Source organism: Theropithecus gelada, chromosome 5, assembly GCF_003255815.1.
Source record: "Theropithecus gelada isolate Dixy chromosome 5, Tgel_1.0, whole genome shotgun sequence".
In the NCBI taxonomy this organism is placed as follows: domain Eukaryota; kingdom Metazoa; phylum Chordata; class Mammalia; order Primates; family Cercopithecidae; genus Theropithecus; species Theropithecus gelada.
The window spans coordinates 149,496,480-149,517,731 of record NC_037672.1 but is presented as its reverse complement, the minus strand read 5'-3'; the positions used below and the strand labels follow the sequence as shown (position 1 = coordinate 149,517,731).

Here is a 21,252-nt window from a genome sequence, read left to right as displayed (position 1 = left end):
CGGCTCACTGCAACCTCTGCCTCCCAGGTTCAAGCGATTCTCCTGCCTCAGCTTCCTGAGTAGCTGGGATTACAGGTGTTTACCACCACGCCCGGCTAATTTTTGTATTTTTAGTAGGGATGGGGTTTTGTCATATTACCAAGGCTGGTCTTGAACTCCTCGCATCAAATGGTCCTCCACCTTGGTCTGCCAAAGTGCTGAGATTAGAGGCATGAGCCACTATTCCCAGCCTAAAAAATAAATTTTAACTGTTGTACTGTGTTTCTGCTGGAGAATGTCCCACATATAGGGCATCACATGGGCAACTGACTCCCAAATGGCTCAATATAAAAGAGTGATTTGTAGTGGACTTCCAACTTTTCTGTAGGTTTCAGATTGTTTTAAAATCAATAAACATAATGTTTAGTTTTGGTTTTAAAAGGAAATGAATGATCATTCTTATATATGGGCCTAAAAAAGAGCTTAAAATACCACTAATAAAACATGTTTTGGCCAGGCGCAGTGGCTCATGCCTGTAATCCCAGCACTTTGGGAGGCCAAGGCAGGCGGATCACCTGTCAGGAATTCGAGACTCGCCTGGCCAACATGGTAAAGCCCCATCTCTACTAAAAATACAAAAATTAGCCAGGCATGGTGGCACGTGCCTGTAGCCTCAGCTACTCGGGAGGTTGAGGCAGGAGAATCGCTTGAACTCGAGAGGTGAAGGTTGCAGTGAGCTGAGATCGCGCCACTGCACTCCAGCCTGGGTGACAGAGTGAGACTCCATCTCCAACACACACACACACACACACACACACACACACACACACCCCAAAATGTGTTTTGCAATGATGATGTACAGTACTCAAAGCCAACTATATGGAGACTACAAACTCATACATTAAAGAATGCTCCTGAAATTAAATTCCTAGAATTTTTAAACTATAAGAAGCCAAAAAGGAGACTCAACGTATTACTGATATTTGTATGCAAAGCATTGGGGGGAAAATAGACATTTAAAAGAAAAACCAATGGCAGTTACTTCTGGGGTTTAGAAAGTGGCATTTCATCTCTGGGGTAGATGGTCCTTTTGTTTAATAAAAACATCTTTAAGGGTGTGTCAGACACTGGTAATTTTCTACCCTATAACTATTTTTCCTGCTTCCCTTATTAACAGAACTCAAACTTCACTTTGGGCAACAATACTCGGGGCCTTCTCAGCCTTCGTTAGAGCTGGGTATGGCCTTAAGACTCCACTCTAACAAGGAGAGTTAACAGAATTGTGCTGGGAATATTCAGTAAATAATCAGTGTGGATGTGACTCCGGAGGATCTGCAGATTATTTGTGAGTCATCAGGTAACGGGTTTGACGATAAAAGTTAATACTATATGGATGACAATAAAGATGGCAAAGGAAGAGAAATAGTCTCAGTATATGATGGTATTATGAGCATTATGGTGTATGACCATACAGTCTCAGTATATGATGGTATTATGAGCATTATGGTGTATGACCATACATTGTAATGCTCAATGCTTCTGTTTTTTTTTTTTTTTTTTTTTTTTTGAGACAGGATCTCATTCTGTTGCTCAGGCTGGAGTGCAGTGGCATGATCACGGCTCACTGAAGCCTCAACCTCCCTGGGTCAGCTAATCCTTCTACCTCAGCCTCTCGAGTGGCTGGGACTACAGGTTTGTGCCACCACACCCAGCTAATTTTTGTATTTTTAGTAGAGATGGGGTTTCACCATTTTGCCCAGGCTGGTCTTGAATTCCTGGGCTCAATCAATCCACCTGCCTTGGCCTCCCAAAGTGCTGGGATTACAGGCGTGACTCGCCATGCCAGGCCGTGTTTCTGTATTTTTAAAAACTGCCATAATGAAAATTTGAAAAATGACAAATAGGATTGAAGGTTTCTAGAATGCCATTTGTTTATTCTGAGAATGCAAGCAGTGACTCATTTATTTGTAGATCACATCCTCACAAAATATAGATCAAATAATTTTATTTTAATGTTTTCGAGATGGAGTTTTGCTCTTGTTGCCCAGGTTGGAGTGCAATGGCGTGATCTTGGCTCATTGCAACTTCCTCTTTCCGGGTTCAAGTGATTCTTCTCCAACAGCCTCCCGAGTAGCTGAGATTACAGGTATGCACCACCACATCCAGCTAATTTTTGTATTTTTAGTAGAGATGGGGCTTCACTATGTTGGCCAGGCTAGTCTCGAACTCCTGAGGTCAAGTGATCCACCTGCCTTGGCCTCCCAAAGTGCTGGGATTACAGGCGTGAGTCACCGTGGCTGGCCTAGATTAAATAATTTTAGATGGTAGTGGCTAGGGCCAAGTACTGAGTCTGGCACATTCTAGGTATCAGACTGTATGCTCCATGAAGGGAGGGACATGGTCTTTTTTTTCCTCTTCTCATCACTGTATGTTCAGTACTTTGCTCTGATGTTAGAAAATAGTAGATGATAGTAAAATTGTATTGACTCAATACTGCCTTTTGGAAGTTAAAACAAAAAATATACTAATAATATTTATAAAGCTGGTCCCTTTGGGAACTCCCTATTGTTAATTCAATAATTTAACTTTGAATTTCAAGCCAGAACATTTTAAAGCCTTTGCTCTACAAGTTTAGTTACATTTAAGCCTACCTTAATATTTTTAAGAAGCTATTTTTAATTCTGTTTTACTCAATTTTTAATTTTAAAAATAGCTGGATTTTATTGATAAAAATATTTCATGACTATTTTTGACAAAATCAACTGGCTTGTATCCTGAAGGATTCCTCTAAAGCTAAAGGTTACATTTTCAATGATTATACGTGATTCAAAGTTATTTCAATTTCTATTAAAGCCAGTGGTCATCTATCATTAATCTTCAGTATTAATCTTTTTGCAAACACAGATGATCACAAAGGTTAACACAGGGGAAATCTCATCATTACTCTGTAAGTTTTCCAGGTTGATTTGTATTTTAATTATTTTATTTTATTTATTTTATTTTATTATTTTATGAGAAAGTCTCACTCTGTCGCCCAGGCTGGAGTGCCCTGGCACGATCTTGGCTCACTGCAAAATCTGCCTCCTGGGTTCAAGCAATTCTCATACCTCAGCCTCCTGAGTAGCTGGGATTACAGGTGCAAGCCACCACACCCAGCTAATTTTTGTATTTTTAGTAGAGATGGGGGTTTCACAATTTTGGCTAGGCTGGTTTCGAACACCTGACCTCAAGTGATCTGCCCGCCTCAGCCTCCCAAAGTGCTGGGATTACAGAAATGAGCCACTGTGCCTGGCCTATTCTTGTATTTTAAAATATCATTAAATTCTGAAAGCCTCCAACATTTTTACAGTACTATGAAATTATTAAGAAACTCATTACCATATCCAATGGCATTCCTGCAACATTTGACACTTCTATTTGGTAAAACTCTTTTCTCAGTTATTAAGGAAGTATGGCGATTCTTTGAAGAAGCAATAGGGACCAGTGACAGATTGGCCATAAGGGATGAAGGGGAGAGTGGAGAAACTTTATGTTTTAAAGCAAGTTTTCTTCCATTTAATCCATTTTTAGTGCTACTATTTATATTAATCTTTATTTATTTATTTATTTTTTGAGACAAAGTTTTGCTCTTATTGCCCAGGCTGGAGTGCAATGGCACAATCTCGGCTCACCGTAACCTCTGCCTTCCGGGTTCAAGCGATTCTCTTGCCTCAGCCTCCTGAGTAGCTAGGATTACAGGCATGCACCACCACGCCTGGCTAATTTTGTATTTTTAGCAGAGACGGGGTTTCTCCATTTTGGTCAGGCTGGTCTTGAACTCCCGACCTCAGGTGATCCACCTGCCTTGGCCTCCCAAAGTGTTGGGATTACAGATATGAGCCACTGTGCCTGGCCTAATCTTTAACTTTTAAAAAATTTATTTCTATTTGTATCAATATTAATCTGATCCTAAAGCTGTGAGGCTTAAAATAAACCTTATTCAATTGTAGAATAAGAGGTCTGCCATGTGGAAATGAACAATATTCTACAGACTTTGGGAATTAATTTACCTTATTGTTCCAGAAGGCAGAGTCAGAGTGATACAATCACAAGCGTACCGTATCTGAAGACTTGTGGTGGAGTCGGGGCTTCCCATTTACTTGCCCTCCTGACTCTGGGTAAGTCAATTTCTCTGGGTCTCACCTTCCTCCAGTTTTAAAATATCACTGATTCTAAACAGAGAACTGAGAGATAAGAAATTAATGAAAATAATAAAATGTAGAATGTTGGGAAAATATGCCAGGCAGTGACACCAATGTTGTGTATTTGATGTTAATGAGTGAAATTAAAAAAAAAAATCCATAAATTGTAGCAGGAATGTTAGTAGTAAAGAAAAAGCCATTGTGACTTTTAAAAAATCAATGAATCTGGGAAATGAAAAGAATACGTAAAAAAATTTTTTGCACAATTGCCTTGAGAAAAATACACAGCAACAAAAACAAAGTTTAGTTACACAGATTCAAGAGAATTAAAATTGCCTTTATATTCTTGGAGGAAACTAAAATACAACAACAACAAAAAGCCACCATGAGGGATTGCTGGCAATAGTCTAATAGTTGAAAAATTGCATGATTTTGGATGGTAAAGAAAAAAAAGCGCTGTAGGCCAACTTTTAAGAAGTTTATTAGCTGGGTGTGGTGGTGCATCCCTGTGGCCTCAGGAAGCTGAGGTGGGGGAATCCATTGAGTCCAGGTTGAGGCTGCAGTGGGCTGTGTTCACTTGCATTAATGCACTCCACCCTGGGTGACAGGGTGAGACTTTGTCTCAAAAAAAAAAAAAAAAAAGAAAGTAAAAAAAGAAAAAAAGAAAATGAAAAAAGTCAAGAAAAAAAGTTTATAGGGTGAGCATGGTGGCTCACACCTGAGGCTGAGGTTGGAGGACTGCTTGAGTCCTGGCGTTTGAGACCAGCCTGGGCAATATAGTGAGACCCTGTCTCTATAAACAATAAAAAAATTAGCCAGGTGGTAGCACGTGCCTGTAGTCCTAGCTGCTTGAGAGGCGGAGGCAGGAGGACCGCTTGAGTCCGGGAGCTTGAGACTTCAGTGAGCTATGATTAAGCCACTGTACTCCAGCCTTTGTGACAGAGTGAAACCCTGTCTAAACGAAAAAGTTTATAATCAAAGTAATAGAAAAATATAACTAGGTAACCTATAACTATTCTTATTTTGGAAGGAACTTGTCCCAAATATAACTTACTTGGTGGCATTACTGATGGCAATGGCAGGCCATCCAGAGCAGCCACTGCCATCACGCCGGCTGCAGCGCGGATGTGTGAGCACTGGTGGCAGGAGCGGCTGTGGGAGTGGCAGTGGCAGTTGTGGGACCTTTGCGCCCCGCGTTCCCGAGGTGGACAACTGTGCGGCCCCCAGTACCCATCCTCATATGGCCAGACAGGACCCGTTCCCAGCCTTGGAGCCTCCACTGCTCCAGACCCTGACCCTGAATTACTGCTCTCGCCCACTGTCACTGTGGGGAGCACGTGCGGAGGAGGTGGACAGTCCCCAGAGCCCACTGCCCTGGGGGCTGCTGTGATGGGGCAAGGTTGAGCTGCCTGCCAGTAGGGGAGCAGCATGGTTGGGCACGGAGAGGTGGGCAGAGAGGGGCCCAGCAAGGACCTGGAGTCCTCGCCCTGGGCTGCAAGGAGGCGCAGCTGGGGCTGCCTGTACACTCCATGGAGCAGGCGGGAATCCCACCCTCCCAGGCGCAGGACCAGGGCATCTCTGCACTCTGCACCCTCTGGGGGACAGGAAGGCCCCATTCCCCCTGCAGGCCTGGGGGTGTCTGTTCCCACTGCCTGGCCTCTCTCCGCTCCCAGCGCCTGCTCCGATCTCAGAACGGGGTTGGGGCCAAGCCCGGGTTCTGTCACAACCCAGCTGGGTATGTGCAGGCTTGGGGCAGTACTGACATGCCAGCCCCCTGCTGCTTCCGCCCCCTCTAGATGTTGGGCGCCGACAAGCATGGGAGGGAGGCAAGGGTTGGCAGGGCTGAGGCCTGGCCTCACAGGCGCCCCTCTGCAGGAACAGCCTGGGTGTCACGAAAAGTGGTAGGAGGCAGACAGGCTTCAGAGTGGAAAGGAGCAGGTTCTCAGTGAAGCCCCACCTTTAGGCCGGGTAAGGCCTGAAGCCCGGGGACTGGGCTGCCCATCCTGCACACCAGAGGGGGAACTTATGGTGCTTTTTCCTGGGCCTGCCCAAGGGCCAATCAGCATGCACTTCCTCCCCTCTGAGGCCCGTAAAAGCCCGGGGCTCAGTCAGAACTGAGCAGAGGATGGATGACCAGCTGCAGAGAGGAGCTACCTTCTCTGCTGCTAGCTGAACACTTGTTAGGATGACCAGCTGCGGAGACCAGCTACCCTCCCTGCTGAGAACTGAACATTTGTTGGAACAACCTTCCTGCATAGACGAGCTACCTTGCAAAGAGGAGCTCTCCTCTCTGCTGAGAGCTGAAAACTCATCAGGACAACCTGCCTAGCAGAAAGGAGCCACCCTCTCTGCTAGGAGCTGAACACTCATTGGGACACCCTGGCTGTAGAAAGGAGCTACCCGCTGTGGGTCTCCTCTGAGCTGTTCCATCACTCAATAACATCTTGCTCACCCTCCACTTGTCTGCATACCTCGTTCTTTCTGGTCACAGGAGAAGAACTTGGGACCTGCCAAATCGTGAGGCTAAAGGAGCTATAACACAAACGGGGCTAAGACATCCCCCTTGCTGCCAAGTTGCGGGTGAAGAGAAGGGCTGTGGCCTTTCGGGGAGTCCAGACCTGGGAGCTCCCCAACCCAGGGCTGTGACTCCCTCTTTGGGTCCCTGCAGTTCCTGGCGTCTCCAAGCTTCTGGGTGCCAATGTCTTGTGTTCCCTGGTGCCAGCTGTGGAAGCTGCTTGCAGTATGCCTGGTCCAGCCACAGCCTTGCAGAGAGCTGGCACATCTGGAGCTGCCCGCCCCACTGCAGCAGCTGCTGTGTCTGACTGTGCAGTAGCCAGACCTCACGCTCGCTCACACATGCCTTGCTGCTCCACGCCGTACTTGCTCTTGGCAGACGTGGGATCCAGGCCGGTAGCGTAAGTTGAGCACAGCCTGCCAGGCCAAGTAGGTGGAATGAGCCCAGTGGGCCTGAGCAAGACTTGGGCAAAGGCGCTACAGGCCACAGAGGTTTCCGGCCAGAAAAGCGACACCCTCAACATCCCATGACATTACTTTACCTGTTCAAATATGGACTATGAAAGGATATTGAAAAGTTGGGCATCTCAGAGACTTAGACATTGAAAAGATAATAACGCACCACAAAAATGTAAATCCAAATGGCTAGTTGTACACAAAAAGGTTCTCAACAGCATCAGTAATCAGAGAAATGCCAGTTAAAACCATAATGATATACTACTACACGCCCACCAGACTGGCAAAACCAAAACAACCAACAATGTCAAGTGTTGTGAAGGTGTGGAGCAATGGGACTCATACATACCTAATGTGAGTGTGTAACCCTCTAGAAAAGAACTTGGCATTATTTATTCAAGTTTATGATACATCTTACCACTCCCAGGCATATGCTGTACAGAAACTGACATAGATGTGATGGAACACATATATGAAGAATGTTCACATTAGCATTTATAACAGTCCTAAACTAGAAACAACCCAGATGTCTATCAGCAACAGAATGGCTAAACATATTGTCACATACTGGTACAATGAGACACTGTAATATGCAGCAATGAAAATGCACAAATTACAGCTATAGGAACAACCTGAACAACATATGAATTAAAAACAATGTTGAGCAAAAGCAGCAAGAACAACAGATTACATATTATATGGTTCCAGTTACATCAAGTTCAAAACAAAGAGTGAAACTAAACAATATATTGTTTAGGGATGCATGCTTGTGACAAAGAAAAGCAAGGAAATGATTACCACAAATGTTAGAATAATGGCTACATTTAGGAGGGAGGCAAAGAGTTGTGTTCAGGAAGGTCATGGGGCAGGGCGGGGAACTTCTGAGTTACTGGAAATATTCCATTTCTTAACCTGGTTGATCGGTTACATGGTGGTTTCCTTTATAATCACTTATTATACTATATAATTGCTTTATGTATTTAAACTATATTTCACAATAAAAATGTTAAAATTAATATACTATAGATAGCATTTCTGGAAAGCAAAATTTTGCCAGATAATTTAGCTTATACAATCTTTGACAGTAAAACCCACTGATGTGGAATAACAAAACATTGATTAATTTCTCATAAGAGCTCACTTTCAAGTGTAGAGGTCAAAAACTTTATAAGAATCTCCTTTGTTCTATATTTTAACACAGTTTTTAGGTCTTTATCTTAAATTGATGAACCAGGGAAGGAACTATTAGCTAAAACTTCAGATTTTTTGGAATTTTGAATTAACTAGCTGTTTTCTCCTCTGGATTAATAAGCAATACAAGGAACTAAAGAGATGCAGACCAAGTTGGAAATGTATGAACTTCCTTCTCTCCAGCCTCCAGTTCCAGCTGTTTCCTCCTGTTATCAAGCTGGATGTTGAGGAGGGTATCTAGCCCAGTAAGCTTAGTGCGCTGTTATTAAATACTTTCTAAGTAGGTGGCTCAGGCTCTCCTGAGTGTCCTTCTGTTCCTCAGCACTGAGGTTGTAAGGTGGAGCCACTGACAGTGAAAACAGAAGATCACGCTGCTGAAAAACCCTATGTGGTACACACTTAACTGGAGGTGTTCTCTGCTGGGCTGCAGAATTCTGATGTTTGCACTCTTTTCCTTCAAAGCCCACAAAGGTTAAACTCTCTGAGGTGTTTAGCTTCACAAAATCCCCTAAATCTGTGTGTTTTACTCCTTTAATTTCCACCATTCCCCTGCTGTAAGATAGGAAGAGGGGGAAAAACAAAAAATATTTATTTTGTAGCCATGTGAAACCATCACTTGTTGGTCTGATTAACTGTGAGTCTTATTTGGAAGGCTGTAGCAGGGGATTGGTCATGTAAAGACAGAAAAATCCAGGGTAATTTAAGCAGGATATTTAACCTGGCTCTTGGAACTTCAGATCAAGGGCAGTAGGGTCAGGTGCTAGTCTGTGAGTCTCTCCTTGGTTTTGCCACATTCTCCTTTGCCCCTCCCACCACCTTTCCCGCAGCATGTTAATGAACACGAGGCCTTGTATTTACCCAGTTAAAAGGCTCCTTAGTCTACTGTTTGCAGATGGTAGTGGCAGTAGTGGGAGAAACCCAGAGCTTCCCACATTTGTCTATATTACACTTGCTCCTATCTCACCCCCTCCTTCAGGTGGAAAGACTTGTAAAGTCCATTACTACTGCTTCCCAAGGAGGTAGAGTGTACTAGGGTCCACGGACAGAATTGTGGAATCTGCTTTCATCATTGCTGCTGTTTTAATCTTTTCCTCATACTACTCACTTAAGACAGATTTCTGAGGATTCTGGTCCTTTTATCTTAAATTTCTTTTCCTAGAGAACTACACTTTAGTTTTTCCTTGACTTTCCTTTCCAGGATAACATCTGTAGGAAAAGCTGCATAATAGTAATAACATTTATTTTAGAAAGAAAATAACCTTTGAGTCAGACCTGAAACACAGGCTAACATTTCTTGATGACAACGTACACTGATGAACCAAGATCAGAAGTTCTCGAAAGCCCCAAGCCATAAGAAAGAACCATTCGTAAAAGTGAGGCACTATTAAATTCTTCCCCTGACAGTTAAAAATCCTTCAACAATCTCCCAGAGGATGGCTCCCTTCCAATCCTCCCTTCCCGCCATCCTAACAATCTGCACGAGGATGGGTTCCTTCCTCTGCCCGGCATTTCGTCTCCTTGTCCACTAAAGACTCAGGTTGTGACTGTACTCAAGCCGCACCCCTGTTTCCTTTCACGGCTAGGAGGAGGGAGGGAATTTATTACAACTCATTTGTACAATGCACTGTAGTTTACAAAGCACTTGCACTTCCACCATATCCTCTGAGCTTCGCGAGTGCCACGTGAGAGAGGCATTCATTCATTCATTCATTCATCAAACATTTGCTCGTCCCGACCACACGTTATCCAACGCCGGGTCTCACCCCACGCCACGGGAAGGTTGGGGCGCTCTCTCCCTGGAGCAGGTGCAGCGGGTCAGGCTGTGCGGGAACTCCTCGATCAGTCCGGCTTTTCGAGGGTCTGGGGCCAAATGCCTCATCTTCGGGTGGTGCGCGCAGCTGTCTGAAGGCGCGGCCTGGGCCTCCTCTTTCCTCCCAAAGGAGCAGTCCCCACCTGCCCCGAAGGAAACTGCTACAGAGCAAGCTCTCCAGGCCGCCCTCGGGTCAGGGGTAAGATCGAGCGGCAGCTTAGGCTCGACTCGGCTCCTCCCCTTCCTTTCTTCAGTTCTGACGCGGCCGTAGAGGCGGCAGCGGCGGCGGCGGCTGCGAGTCCCGCGGCCCGAGGCGCACCCACCCGCTCGCCGATCCCCACTTCCTCTTCCCTTGGAGCGTCATCAGAGGGCGCCAGAGGCGCCCAGGGCGGGGTGGCTGGAAGGGGAAAAGAGGCCAGCGGAGGAAGCCTCAGAGCGGAAAGAAGAGGGAGGGGGAAGAGAGTGGTTGCTAGGTGACTTGCGTCATCGGCAGGCGCCGCTCTCCTCCCGCCCCTCTCTCTGGAGTGAGGCGAGAGCCCCGCACAGAGCGAGGGAGACAGCGAGCTGAGCTCCGGGCGCTGCCGCTGCTGCCGCCGCTGAGAGTGAGAGCGAAGGCGCATCCGAGAGACCCAGCCCTCCTGCACTGGCCGCCGAGACCTTCGCTCTCACCTGGGCCAGCGGGAGCCGCGGCCGCACTCCTCTCCCCCCCTCACCTTCCCGGCCGGCAGCGGCGGCTGCTGCACACGCCGGAGCCGGAGCCGGAGCCGGAGCCGGAGCCCGAGCCTGAGCCGGAGCCGGCGGCTTGGGGGGCAGGGAGGCGGCTGCCACCGGCCGGGACTGGGTAGCTGCTCCGTGGTGAGAGAACGCTGAGGAGGCGCCGGAGCTTCTGCCTCGTCCCGGGGGGCCTGGGGCGAGAGACCCCCAAGGTGTAGGGAGGGGGGTCCCAGCCGCAGCGACACATGCGGGAGCCGGGAGCGGGGGCGGCGCCGAGCGGAGCCGGCCGGGTCCCTCGCCTCGCCGCCGCCTCGGCCACCCGCCCGGGGCCGTAGCATCTTGCCCCGGAGTGTATGAACCGGGGCCCCAACCAAGCTCGGCAACCACCCCCCGGCCGGGGGGGCGGGGACCCCGATGTGAAGCTGCGGCTGGGGCGGCGGAGAGAGCAGGACCGACGCCGCCGTCCTTTCCTCACCTTTCCCCTCCCCTCAGCCCCCTCCGGGGGTCTTCTCCCTTGGCCAGTCGCCGGCCCCCCGGCTCCTTGGCTGGACTCCGGGAGGAGTTCTTAGAGCCCCCCTCCCCCGCCCCAGTCCCGAGGGCGGCGGGGCCGGGGGGGACCCGGGGGGCCGGCTGCAGCCTCCACCCAGAGGAAACTTTACAAAAACAAAATTCGGAGTCTCCCAAACCTGACTGTCCCGGGAGAAGTGGCCCTGGACGGGCAGAAGCCGCAGCCTGAAAAGACCCAGGAAGAGGAAAAGAGGAGGTAAGCGGGGCCGCCGCCTCCTCTCCCCTGGCAGCACGGAAGAGACCCGGGTGGCCGCCTGGTTTAGCGACACGAGCACCGCTTCAACCTCAGTACCGCGCCGGAGCCTTCCGCAGCTGCCGCCTCAGTCCGAAGGAGGAAGGGAACCAACTCACTTTCTCGGCGCCGCGGCTCTTCTCTAAAAGTGTGAGTGGCCCCGGGAGAGGGGATTGAGGGGGAGAAAGTGGGAGGATGCCGGCGCTTCCTCCTGGAGTTTTGCTGATGTTCTCCAGTAGTGTTGGGAGTCTATCAATGAGAGGGTCTAGCTTTATTCACAGAGGGGGAAAGGTGTTAGAGAGGCCTGTATTTTGTGACTTTTTAGCTCTTTGTACGAGTAATGCAAGTATGCAGGTTTTACTTGGAGGAGTTCTTTCTCCAGAGTGAATACTCGCACCTTTCTGGCCAGTAGTTGGCAAAGGGAAATTGAGGAAGCCAGAGCATATGTGCGCACAGAGGCCATCTGTATCTGTAAACTTTTCCTGGTACTGTGGGTGTGTGCGGTTTACTTTTTGTTTCTGGGGTACTCTCATATAGGTTCCCGAGTGAGAACCACTTACCATGTGGACCCCTGAAAGTAAAATTCCTTTGTTTTTTTTTTTAAACAAAACAAAACCAAAAGCCAGTCCTGAGAGAGGTTCATTTCAGTACCTATTGGTACAGGAGTTAAGCTTCTCAGTTCCTGGATCCAATTCATGTGTGTTAGGAGGACACTGTAACAGATGTCAGTTATTCAGGAACTTGAGTTCTCAGGAATCACAACTTTTTTGGGCAAGAGCATTTATCACATTAATCATTTTATAAAAGTTGTGATTTTTTTTCCCTTCACCCCTCCCCTTTTTTTTTTTAGAGTAACAAATGACAACACTTTTTTATTTGGTTTGAGGACTTTTTTATTTGGTTTGAGGCTTTGCTCTTTTGAATTATCTTTATTTCTGTATCAATTTAGGATACACCTTTGATATTTAAGTCAGGAATGATTTTTTCTTTCCATTATTTTAAAGTTGAAGTTTATAAAACCTTTGATTTGTATTTTAGGTATCTTGTCAGAGTGCCAAGTTAAAGGTTCATGAAAGTAAATAACATTTCATATACAGACCTTAAGGGTTAAACATAGAGCAGGATTTTATATAGGAAGGCATAGGCAGTACTAAACTGAGAATTGTGGTCCATCTAGACAACTGTGGGCTCGTTCTGTCTGAAGCCACTCCTGAGAGATGCTTTGTGGGAATGAATGTAAGCCTGGGATTATCTCTCTATTCGAAGTTCTCCATTCAGGATCTTGATTAGATTAATTTAAAACTTTCTCAAACTTAACAATGTTTGTTTTTTTTTTTTTAAAGTAATGAGTTCTGCAAGTTTATTAGCCTGTGTATTATATGACAATTCATTTACATATTCCCTACCTGTGTCCCTAAATTTTCAGGACACAGAGTTTATATTTCAAGAAATACCAGGACAAGCCTCAGTTTATCTTTTCTTAATTTTATCGACTTTCATTATTTCTACCGTCATTTTCTCCAACTCTTGTCTTAGAATAATGTCTTTCATTTCTTTGACCACTTTTCCCTCCTCTGAAACTTCTCCCACTGAATTGTTTTTCTTTAGTTGCCTTGTTATGCTTTGGTAAGGAACTTTAAATTCTTTTAAATGTGTACTGACATGAAAATACTGAATAGTGGATGTAATGTTAGACTTAGAATCAGAGTCATGTATTCCGTTTTTCACAAAGATATGATAAAGAGAAATGTAGTCATGTAGAAGCTGTGTTTTGGGACGGAGGGTAGGACAAACTAAGAAACAAACTATAGTTTGAATGTAGGTTGTGCTCTGTCAAAGTTGCTTACTAATTTTAGGACCTACTTTTATTGCTTTAACTATAGATTGGTTAAAAATTATGGTAATTTTTTTTTTTTTTTTTTTGAGACACAGTCTTGCCCTGTCACCCAGGCCGGAGTGCAATGGAGCGATCTCAGCTCACTGCAACCTCTCTGCCTCCCAGATTCAAGCGATTCTCCTGCGTCAGCCTCCCGAGTAGCTGGGACTACAGGCATGCACTACCACGCCTGGCTAATTTTTTTGTATTTTTAGTAGAGATGGGGTTTCACCATGTCGGTCAGGCTGGTCTCGAACTCCTGGCCTCCAATGATCTACCCACCTTGACCTCCCAAAATGCTGAGATTACAGGCATGAGCCACCGCGTCTGGCCAAAAATTATGGTAATGTTTAGCATGTTTGGGCCAAAAAATTATGGTAATGTTTAGCATGTTTGGGTAGAAATGACAAACTATTTGGGGTCCCTGCCTTTGAGATGCTTTTACTTGGTGGTGGTGGAGACAATCAAACACAAATTGCACAAAGCTATAGGAGAGGGGCGAAAGACCAATATTTATCTAAGACCACACTAGATGTTAGATGTTATTTGGCAACTTATAGATGTGAATATGTTTTTACATTTTTCACTAGGGAAATGTTGCTTTTGGACGTGTACATATAGAACTAATTGAAGTGTTGAAGCCAAATCTGTGAAGGTTTCTTTTAGGAAGAAAAGAGCAAGTAGAGACAACATATTTAAGACTTGGAATTGGAAGGTATAAGGGACAGATAAAATTATGAAGTTGGTTTGAAGGGAATACAGATGGAGGTTGTTGAGTAGTGTTAGGGTCAGTTGTGTTTTTGTAGACACATGATTACAGTTCAAAGAAGCAATTGAGAAGAATGTTCCTGAGAGAGTAGTTTCAGATGACTGGCGAGAAATTACATTTTAGGCAAAAGCAGTTATGCCTGGATTAGGATTTTCTTTTTCTAGGGAACCAACATTTTTATTATGTCATGGCTATCAAGGGCTATACAGAAGGAGGAGTGAAAAAGAAGATGCTTAGTATGTTGCTAGCAACTTCTTACAAAAAAGAGTTTGGAAATGGTACAGTAAACTTTGTTTTGGATGTGAAATTTTAGGGCAACAATTGGATACTGTTGCAGTTTCAAAACAGCAAAATAGTTTAGCAGGTAATATACTGAAAATGTAAAGTTGGAATTATTTTCAACGTATTTAGGTTTCCCAGAGTACTGATGGAAAGTGAAGAGCTGAAAAGTGGGTATTTTTAGTTAGGGGGAAAATCTGAATGAATGAGACACTACCTAAAATAGATGTTTTAGAAGTGGATAAGAGTTGAAGTTAAAAAGGAATGAGCAGGCTTTAAACATGGCCACCAGTTTAGTCCCAGGGTATATTATTCTGTGTTTTTGAAACAAGCTAAAAGTTTTTATTTATTTTTTAGATAGGGTATATAGGTCCCTTGAGATTAAGTTCAGAAGAGCATATTTAATGATAATTTCATTGTTAAGGAATTTATAAATAGAAGGACAGATTTGTTTCCTCAAATTCATGTTTTTAAAGTTCGCTGTGCATTATTATCGTACGTTTGGTCTTAATATGACGAAGTAAGGCCAAAAATAGCTGACAGAGAAGGCTGCTTCCCTTGTTCACAGTTGGTGTGTGTCTTTGTGTCCCATACAATGGAGGGGATATCCCTGTGTAGGCACAGCAGTGCTGAACATGCTTTTTTCTTTCTTTTTTTTTTTTCCTTTTAACCTTTTTATTAAAAAACAAAAAGCAACTTGGCACTTAAAAAATGTAGACATTTTTGTGGCTTGCATTTAGTATTGACTTTAACAGGATTAAGGATTGTGAGGAAGGAAATATATATTCACACTTTTTTGTGTTCCTTAGTTGGAATTCTGCACTTTCCCAGTAGCTTCTCTGACTTCTTAACAGTGATTATTCAAATGGCAGAAACTCTGGGGAAGAGATGTTTCAACAGGGAGATAGGTCTAAGGTGATTCTAGGGTGAAGATACAGGGATTGGATTATATGCCATATGGAGGCCTTCTCTTGTCACCCTCCACTTTCCACAACATTTTTTGTGCAGTCGAAGCCATGTTCAGATGAATTTTAGAAGGCAACCATTTATAGTTAAAGTTATTTACTAGTAAGGACAGTGAGAAGAGTGGTAACTTCATATACTTTGCCTTGGCAACTTTGGATTGATAGGGAACTAGAGAGACTTGAGGGAAATGTTTGTGTGTGTGCGTTTTAGCACCCACCAGATGACCCCAAAGCATAGGCTTATTGCATTGTACTTTGGAGATGGTTCTTGGAGAAGTCTTCTGGTGCTTCTGACATCTCATTGTGTAGAGAAGGAGTTGGCAAACTATTTTTGTAAAGGGCCAGTTAGTAAATATTTTAGGTTTTATGGACCACATGATCTGTCACAACTTTCAGTTCTGTTCTTATAGTGTGAAAGCAGCTGTAGACAACAAGGAAGTGAATGAATGTTGCTGTGCTCCAATTGGCCCATAGGCGGAAGTTTTTGGACCCCTGATACAGACAACTGCCAGATCCACCAACAAACAGTATGAGCTTTATTACACTACAAAGCCAGGACTGGCTGTTTTTGGTGGTCTTTGTTTTCTAGGTGAGATGTTTTTCTCTGAGTTCATTTAAAATGATTCGGCATAAAGCACATACTCTACTGTAAAATACTTTTGCCTTCATGATGATGCAAACTATGGATTGAGGGGCATGGGTGATGCCATCTTTAAAGGGATGCAGCTAAAAAATAGGGACTACCTGCATTTCTTATCTAAAGATAACCACAATTGACATTTAGTGATATACTGGCTTTGTATCATGGCCAAAAGTATCTGCAAAGAAGCTTGTGGTCATACTTTAGAAACCTGAAAATAAATGTAAAGCATTTTCTTCGTATGTAAAATTAGAAGTGTTTGTGGTTGGTTTGAATAATATGAGTCAAACTGTAAGAGCATTAAAGTTTGATACTGCTATCTCTTTAAGTCTTAATCTCTTGCAGTGACTAATTCAGTGTGTAGAATTATTGGCTCCGCAGTTTTTGTTTTGTTAATTTCAAATACTAGTGTATCTTAACAAATTACTTAAATCATTTAAATGTGTACTTTAAAAAGCTTTGATGTATATACATGTATATATATACATATATGTGTGTGTGTATGTTTGTGTGTGTGTGTGTATATATATATATTTTTTGGGTCGCATTCTGTCACCCAGGCTGGAATGCTGTGGTGTGATCTCAGCTCACTGCAACCTCCGCCTCCTGGGCTCAAGTCATCCTCCTACCTCAGCCTCTCGAGTAGCTGGGATCACAGGCACGCACCACCACGCCTGACTAATTTTTTTGTATTTTTGATAGAGATGGGGTTTCATCATGTTGCCCAGGCTGGTCTCTTAACTCCTGAGCTCAGGTAATCCATCCACCTTGACCTCCCACAGTGCTGGGATTACAGGCGTGAGCCACCACACCTGACTAGCATTGAGAGAGAAAGAGAGATATATATATTTGTGTGTGTGTATATATATATATGTATATATATGTGTGTGTATATATATATATATTTTATTTTATTTTATTTTTTTATTTTTATTTTTATTTTTTTTGAGACGGAGTCTCACTGTATGGTCAGGCTGGAGTGCAGTGGCGTGATCTCGGCTCACTGCAACCTCCGCCTCCTGAGTTCACGTCATTCTCCTGCCTCAGCCTCCCGAGTAGCTGGGACTATAGGCACTAGCCACTACGCCTGGCTAATTTTTTTGTATTCTTTAGTAGAGATGGCGTTTCGCTGTGTTAGCCAGAATGGTCTCGATCTCCTGACCTCATAATCCGCCCGTCTTGGCCTCCCAAAGTGCTGGGATTACAGGAGTGAGCCACCGCGCCCGGCTGCATTGCTATATTTTTAAGAGTGAATCTTTCTCACATGTGTTGTTCAGAAAGTGTAATTCACTTTGTGCAATTTTACATTACAGTTAATATTAAAATATTTGTTTCATATGTCAGCAGATACCAACATTGGATGATGGTATATTTAGTTTCATAAATCCTATTTATTTTAGGATTCCCTTGTTTATGGCAGGGGTGGAGATTACTCTTGCAAAAATGATCACTTTTCAGTGAGTATGAAACCTGCTTTTATTTTATATATAGTATTTCTACATATTGTTACTTAAATTGAACAACTTACTTTTTAATTTTTCTTCTTTTAAAAAGAGAGTATATAATCTGACAATGTTAGTATGTCTTTTAGAAGGTCACTATAAAGTTGCTTTCCTATTTATTTGGAAAGGATTATTTCTTTATTATTTTAAAAATCTTTTAATCTTTGCCTTTTCAGGTAATTTTATCATTGTCCCAAGCCTAAGGATGAGTGGTAATTTAAAAGACACAAGGTGTGCATCTCATATCTGTAGATACTCCAAACAGAAATATTCTCGTTCGTTGATACTTTCAGTGGACCAGGAAAAAATGTGTATTAGTTTTTTTTTAGTGTGACTGAGTTGTCATTACAAAAAGATGAGTAAAATTGCTTTTAAATAATGAATTCTTGCTGTTAAATTGTCCTGTTTTTAGACTTTTCCCCCCATTAAGTATAATGGGGGAAAATGTACACACACATACACACAGAGTATGTGTGTGTAGAGGTACCTAGTGTACTGTGCTAGATGTTCATTTCTGCATGACTGCTCTGGAATTTAGGCAGTATTAAAGGACTTCACAAAATATTTTTGATATCACTTAATATCATCCTGTTTTATGTCTTAATGTACTTTTATGTTTTTGCTGCTTTCTGATGATACCTCCTTGGTATTTCCTTATGATACCTTTGACAGTACATTTAAATGGAATGCATTTTTTCAAAATGTGACATTTTCTGAATACTATGGGATATATATCTTCTAGTAATTATATTTTTACATGCAAGTATCTTTAAAAATTTCTTCTTATTACAACTTCAGAATTGTGAAATGTTTGAGGGAGCATCTGCGGTTTTTCACCGAGCACTCGATCTGGATATTGGAATGACAAACTAAAATAACGTTTAACAAAATTTTTCAGAGGTGTTCCTTTATAATTTTTGAGTAACACTTGATTTCTCTAAAGCAGAAGGCTTATAAGAAGAAAATATGAGAGCCAGTGTTTGTCTTGTATTATCCTGCCATGCAGGTAGTTGAAAATCAGAAACAAGCAGAAACGCACAAGAGACCTTATTGCTTGAGTATCTTTTGCTCTTCCCCCATCAGACCTAAGGGACAGCTAGTGGGTCAGTCAGATAGTGTGCAGTTCCTGTTGCTATGCTCTGTCACCTTTGCCCTTTCTTTCTAGCAGGAAGATAGCTACTGGAAATCTGGCTGTAAGAAAGAGATAGCGTGTTTTCTCTGTCTCTCTCTGTGTGTGTGTGTATGTCTGTGTACACGTACCTAGTGTGTTGTGTTAGATGTTCATTTCTGCATGACTGCTCTGGAATTTAGGAAATATTAAAAGACTACAAAATATTTTTAATATTATTTAGCCTTTTCTCTGACAGGATCACATCCTCTGGCTTTGGCGTTTTCATCTCACAGCATCTTAAAACGAACCCATCAATGTATATTGTCAGTTCCAAATGTGAAGTCTCAAGGCAAATTGCTGGTTTGTTTTTGGAAGAATGTGTGTATGTGTGTGTGTATATATATGTGTGTGTGTGTATGTATATAATTTTTAAATTTTTAACAAAAATTCCTAATCTAGCCAATGCTTATGAGAGTGTGTGTGGTTTGTATAAAATTATTTTTTTTAGAGACAGGGTTACACGTTGTCACCAGGCTGGAGGGCAGTGGTGTGATCCTTGCTTACTGCAGCCTCGACCCCCTGGGCTCAAGTGATATTCCCACCTTAGCCTGCTGAGTAGCTGGGACTATAGGTGTGTACTGCCACACCCTGCTAATTTTTAAAAAATTTTCTGTAAAGACAGGGTCTCACTATGTTGCCCAGGCTGGTTTCAAACTCCAGGACTCAAGCAGTCCTCCTGAAATGGCCTCCCAAAGTGTTGGGATTACAGGCTTGGGCCACAGTGCCTGGTCAGAGTGTATGTATTTTTTAACAGCCTTTTAGGATTGTATGCTTTTTAGGGGGGTATATAGGGGGTAATATACCTTTGCATGACATTCTTTAGGTCTGAGAAGGAGTTGCTTCACTAAAAGTAGTAATTTATAATTACCTAATGGTTGAAAACAGGTCTACCTGGAGTCAGCTAGTTTACTTCTGACCACACAGGCAGCTAGTTTACTTCTCATTTACCTAATAAAATACATTCATAATATGAATTCAATAACTCATAATTCAATAATTTCTTGGCTTCATGGCCTTGAACAAGCTATTTATTATCCTTTTAATTTTGGTGGCATCACCTGTTGATGGAGTAAAACATGTCCTTTACGTGGTGGTTGTTAGGATTAAATGAGATAATATAAAGCATGCAAAGCTCTTAATCCAGTGCCTGGCATATAGCATTTGACCCGTCAGTGTTAATTTATTAAGTTAAAGTTCTTTTAAAGTGTGCTATAGATAGAAGATTTAAATCAGGCCTTATATTGCCCAACATTTAAATTCAACACTTGAGTTTGGTGAATAATACTGAAGTAATTCTGTGTTTTCAGAAGCATCTAAAACTTCATTAACATTTTATTAAAAACTGAAGAAATGACAGAACTGTTGTGCTTTTTTTTAATAGAAAAGAAAGACTGATTTGAACATAACTGGAATTTGCATTTATTTTCAAAGATCTCAGTAGTATATGGACCAGAAAAGAATCCTTTTTTGAATAATTAGTGATTATCTATGATAGTGACTATGGTTTAAATTGCCCATTTAGAAATAGCAAGATCTAATTCAGTTATCAGCCCTTTTAATTGCCCATCTCTTTAACCCTTGGAAATAAAAAGCTTTAAAAAAATCATTAAGAAGTTGAAACAGAAGTTTTATCTGTGTCATTTACATCTCAAATTCAGATTGAAGTAGTTTTGTTTACATGATTCTATTTTAACTACTTAATTTTAGTTATTGTTTTTTCCTGAAATTATTAGTATGTGGGTTTTAAAAGTTCCTTTTTTTTGTGCTTAGTATTTGTTAAATACAAGATTGGTTTTCAGAAATACCTTTTCTTCAAGCAGGGCATAATCAGTGTTTTATTGGCCAATACAATAAATAAATGCTTCTTGATTGTTTTTGTATTTGGAAAGAATTTCTATGTTGAGAACAGTTTTGCCATGCTTTCCTTCATAGTTTGTTTATTGAATAGAACTATATTTAAGGTATATGAAAAAAATCTAAGCTAGAAAAAAATGATTGAGATATATTCTTGGGGGAAAATATTTGCACACTTTGCATCTGACAAAGGTCTACGGTCTAACGTGTATAAGAACTTACATTTACAAGAGAAAAATGACCCCATTAAAAAGTGGGCAAAGGACATGAACAGGCACTTCTCGAAAGACTTACATGAAGCCAACAAGCAGAAAAAGTTCGATATTACTCATCATTAGAGAAGTGCAAATCGAAACCACCATGAGATACCATCTCACACTATGCAGAGTAGCTACTATAAAATGTCAAAAAATAACAGATGCTAGTGAGGTTGCAGAGAAAAGGGAACACTTATGCACTGTTGGTGGGAGTGTAAATTAGTTCAACCATTGTGGAAATCAGTATGGCGATTCCTCAAATTGCTGACAGCAGAACTACCATTCCACTCAGCAA

The 21,252-nt window shown here is 42.7% G+C and overlaps 2 protein-coding genes across 3 annotated transcripts in view; one reads left to right on the top strand and one right to left on the bottom strand.

The window, feature by feature from the left end:
* Positions 1–7,483: 7,483 nt before the first annotated feature.
* Positions 7,484–11,183, bottom strand: LOC112624381 (serine/arginine-rich splicing factor 12-like). The gene is made up of 3 exons (XM_025384846.1): positions 10,915–11,183; positions 10,610–10,727; positions 7,484–10,482 (listed from the first exon to the last, which is right to left on the bottom strand). The coding sequence occupies exons 1-3, from the start codon at positions 11,181–11,183 to the stop codon at positions 10,081–10,083; spliced, it is 789 nt and encodes a 262-aa protein (XP_025240631.1). The 3' UTR covers positions 7,484–10,080.
* The window catches only part of FBXW7 (F-box and WD repeat domain containing 7), a 210,653-nt gene continuing 200,047 nt past the window's right edge, over positions 10,647–21,252 (top strand). Inside the window, exons 1-2 of one of the 2 annotated variants that reach the window (XM_025385823.1) lie at positions 10,647–11,608; positions 11,702–11,794. The gene's annotated coding sequence lies outside the window, so the exon portion shown is untranslated. Of the gene's footprint in view, positions 11,795–21,252 lie in introns of both variants that reach the window. The other variant, XM_025385821.1, reaches the window with a different exon arrangement.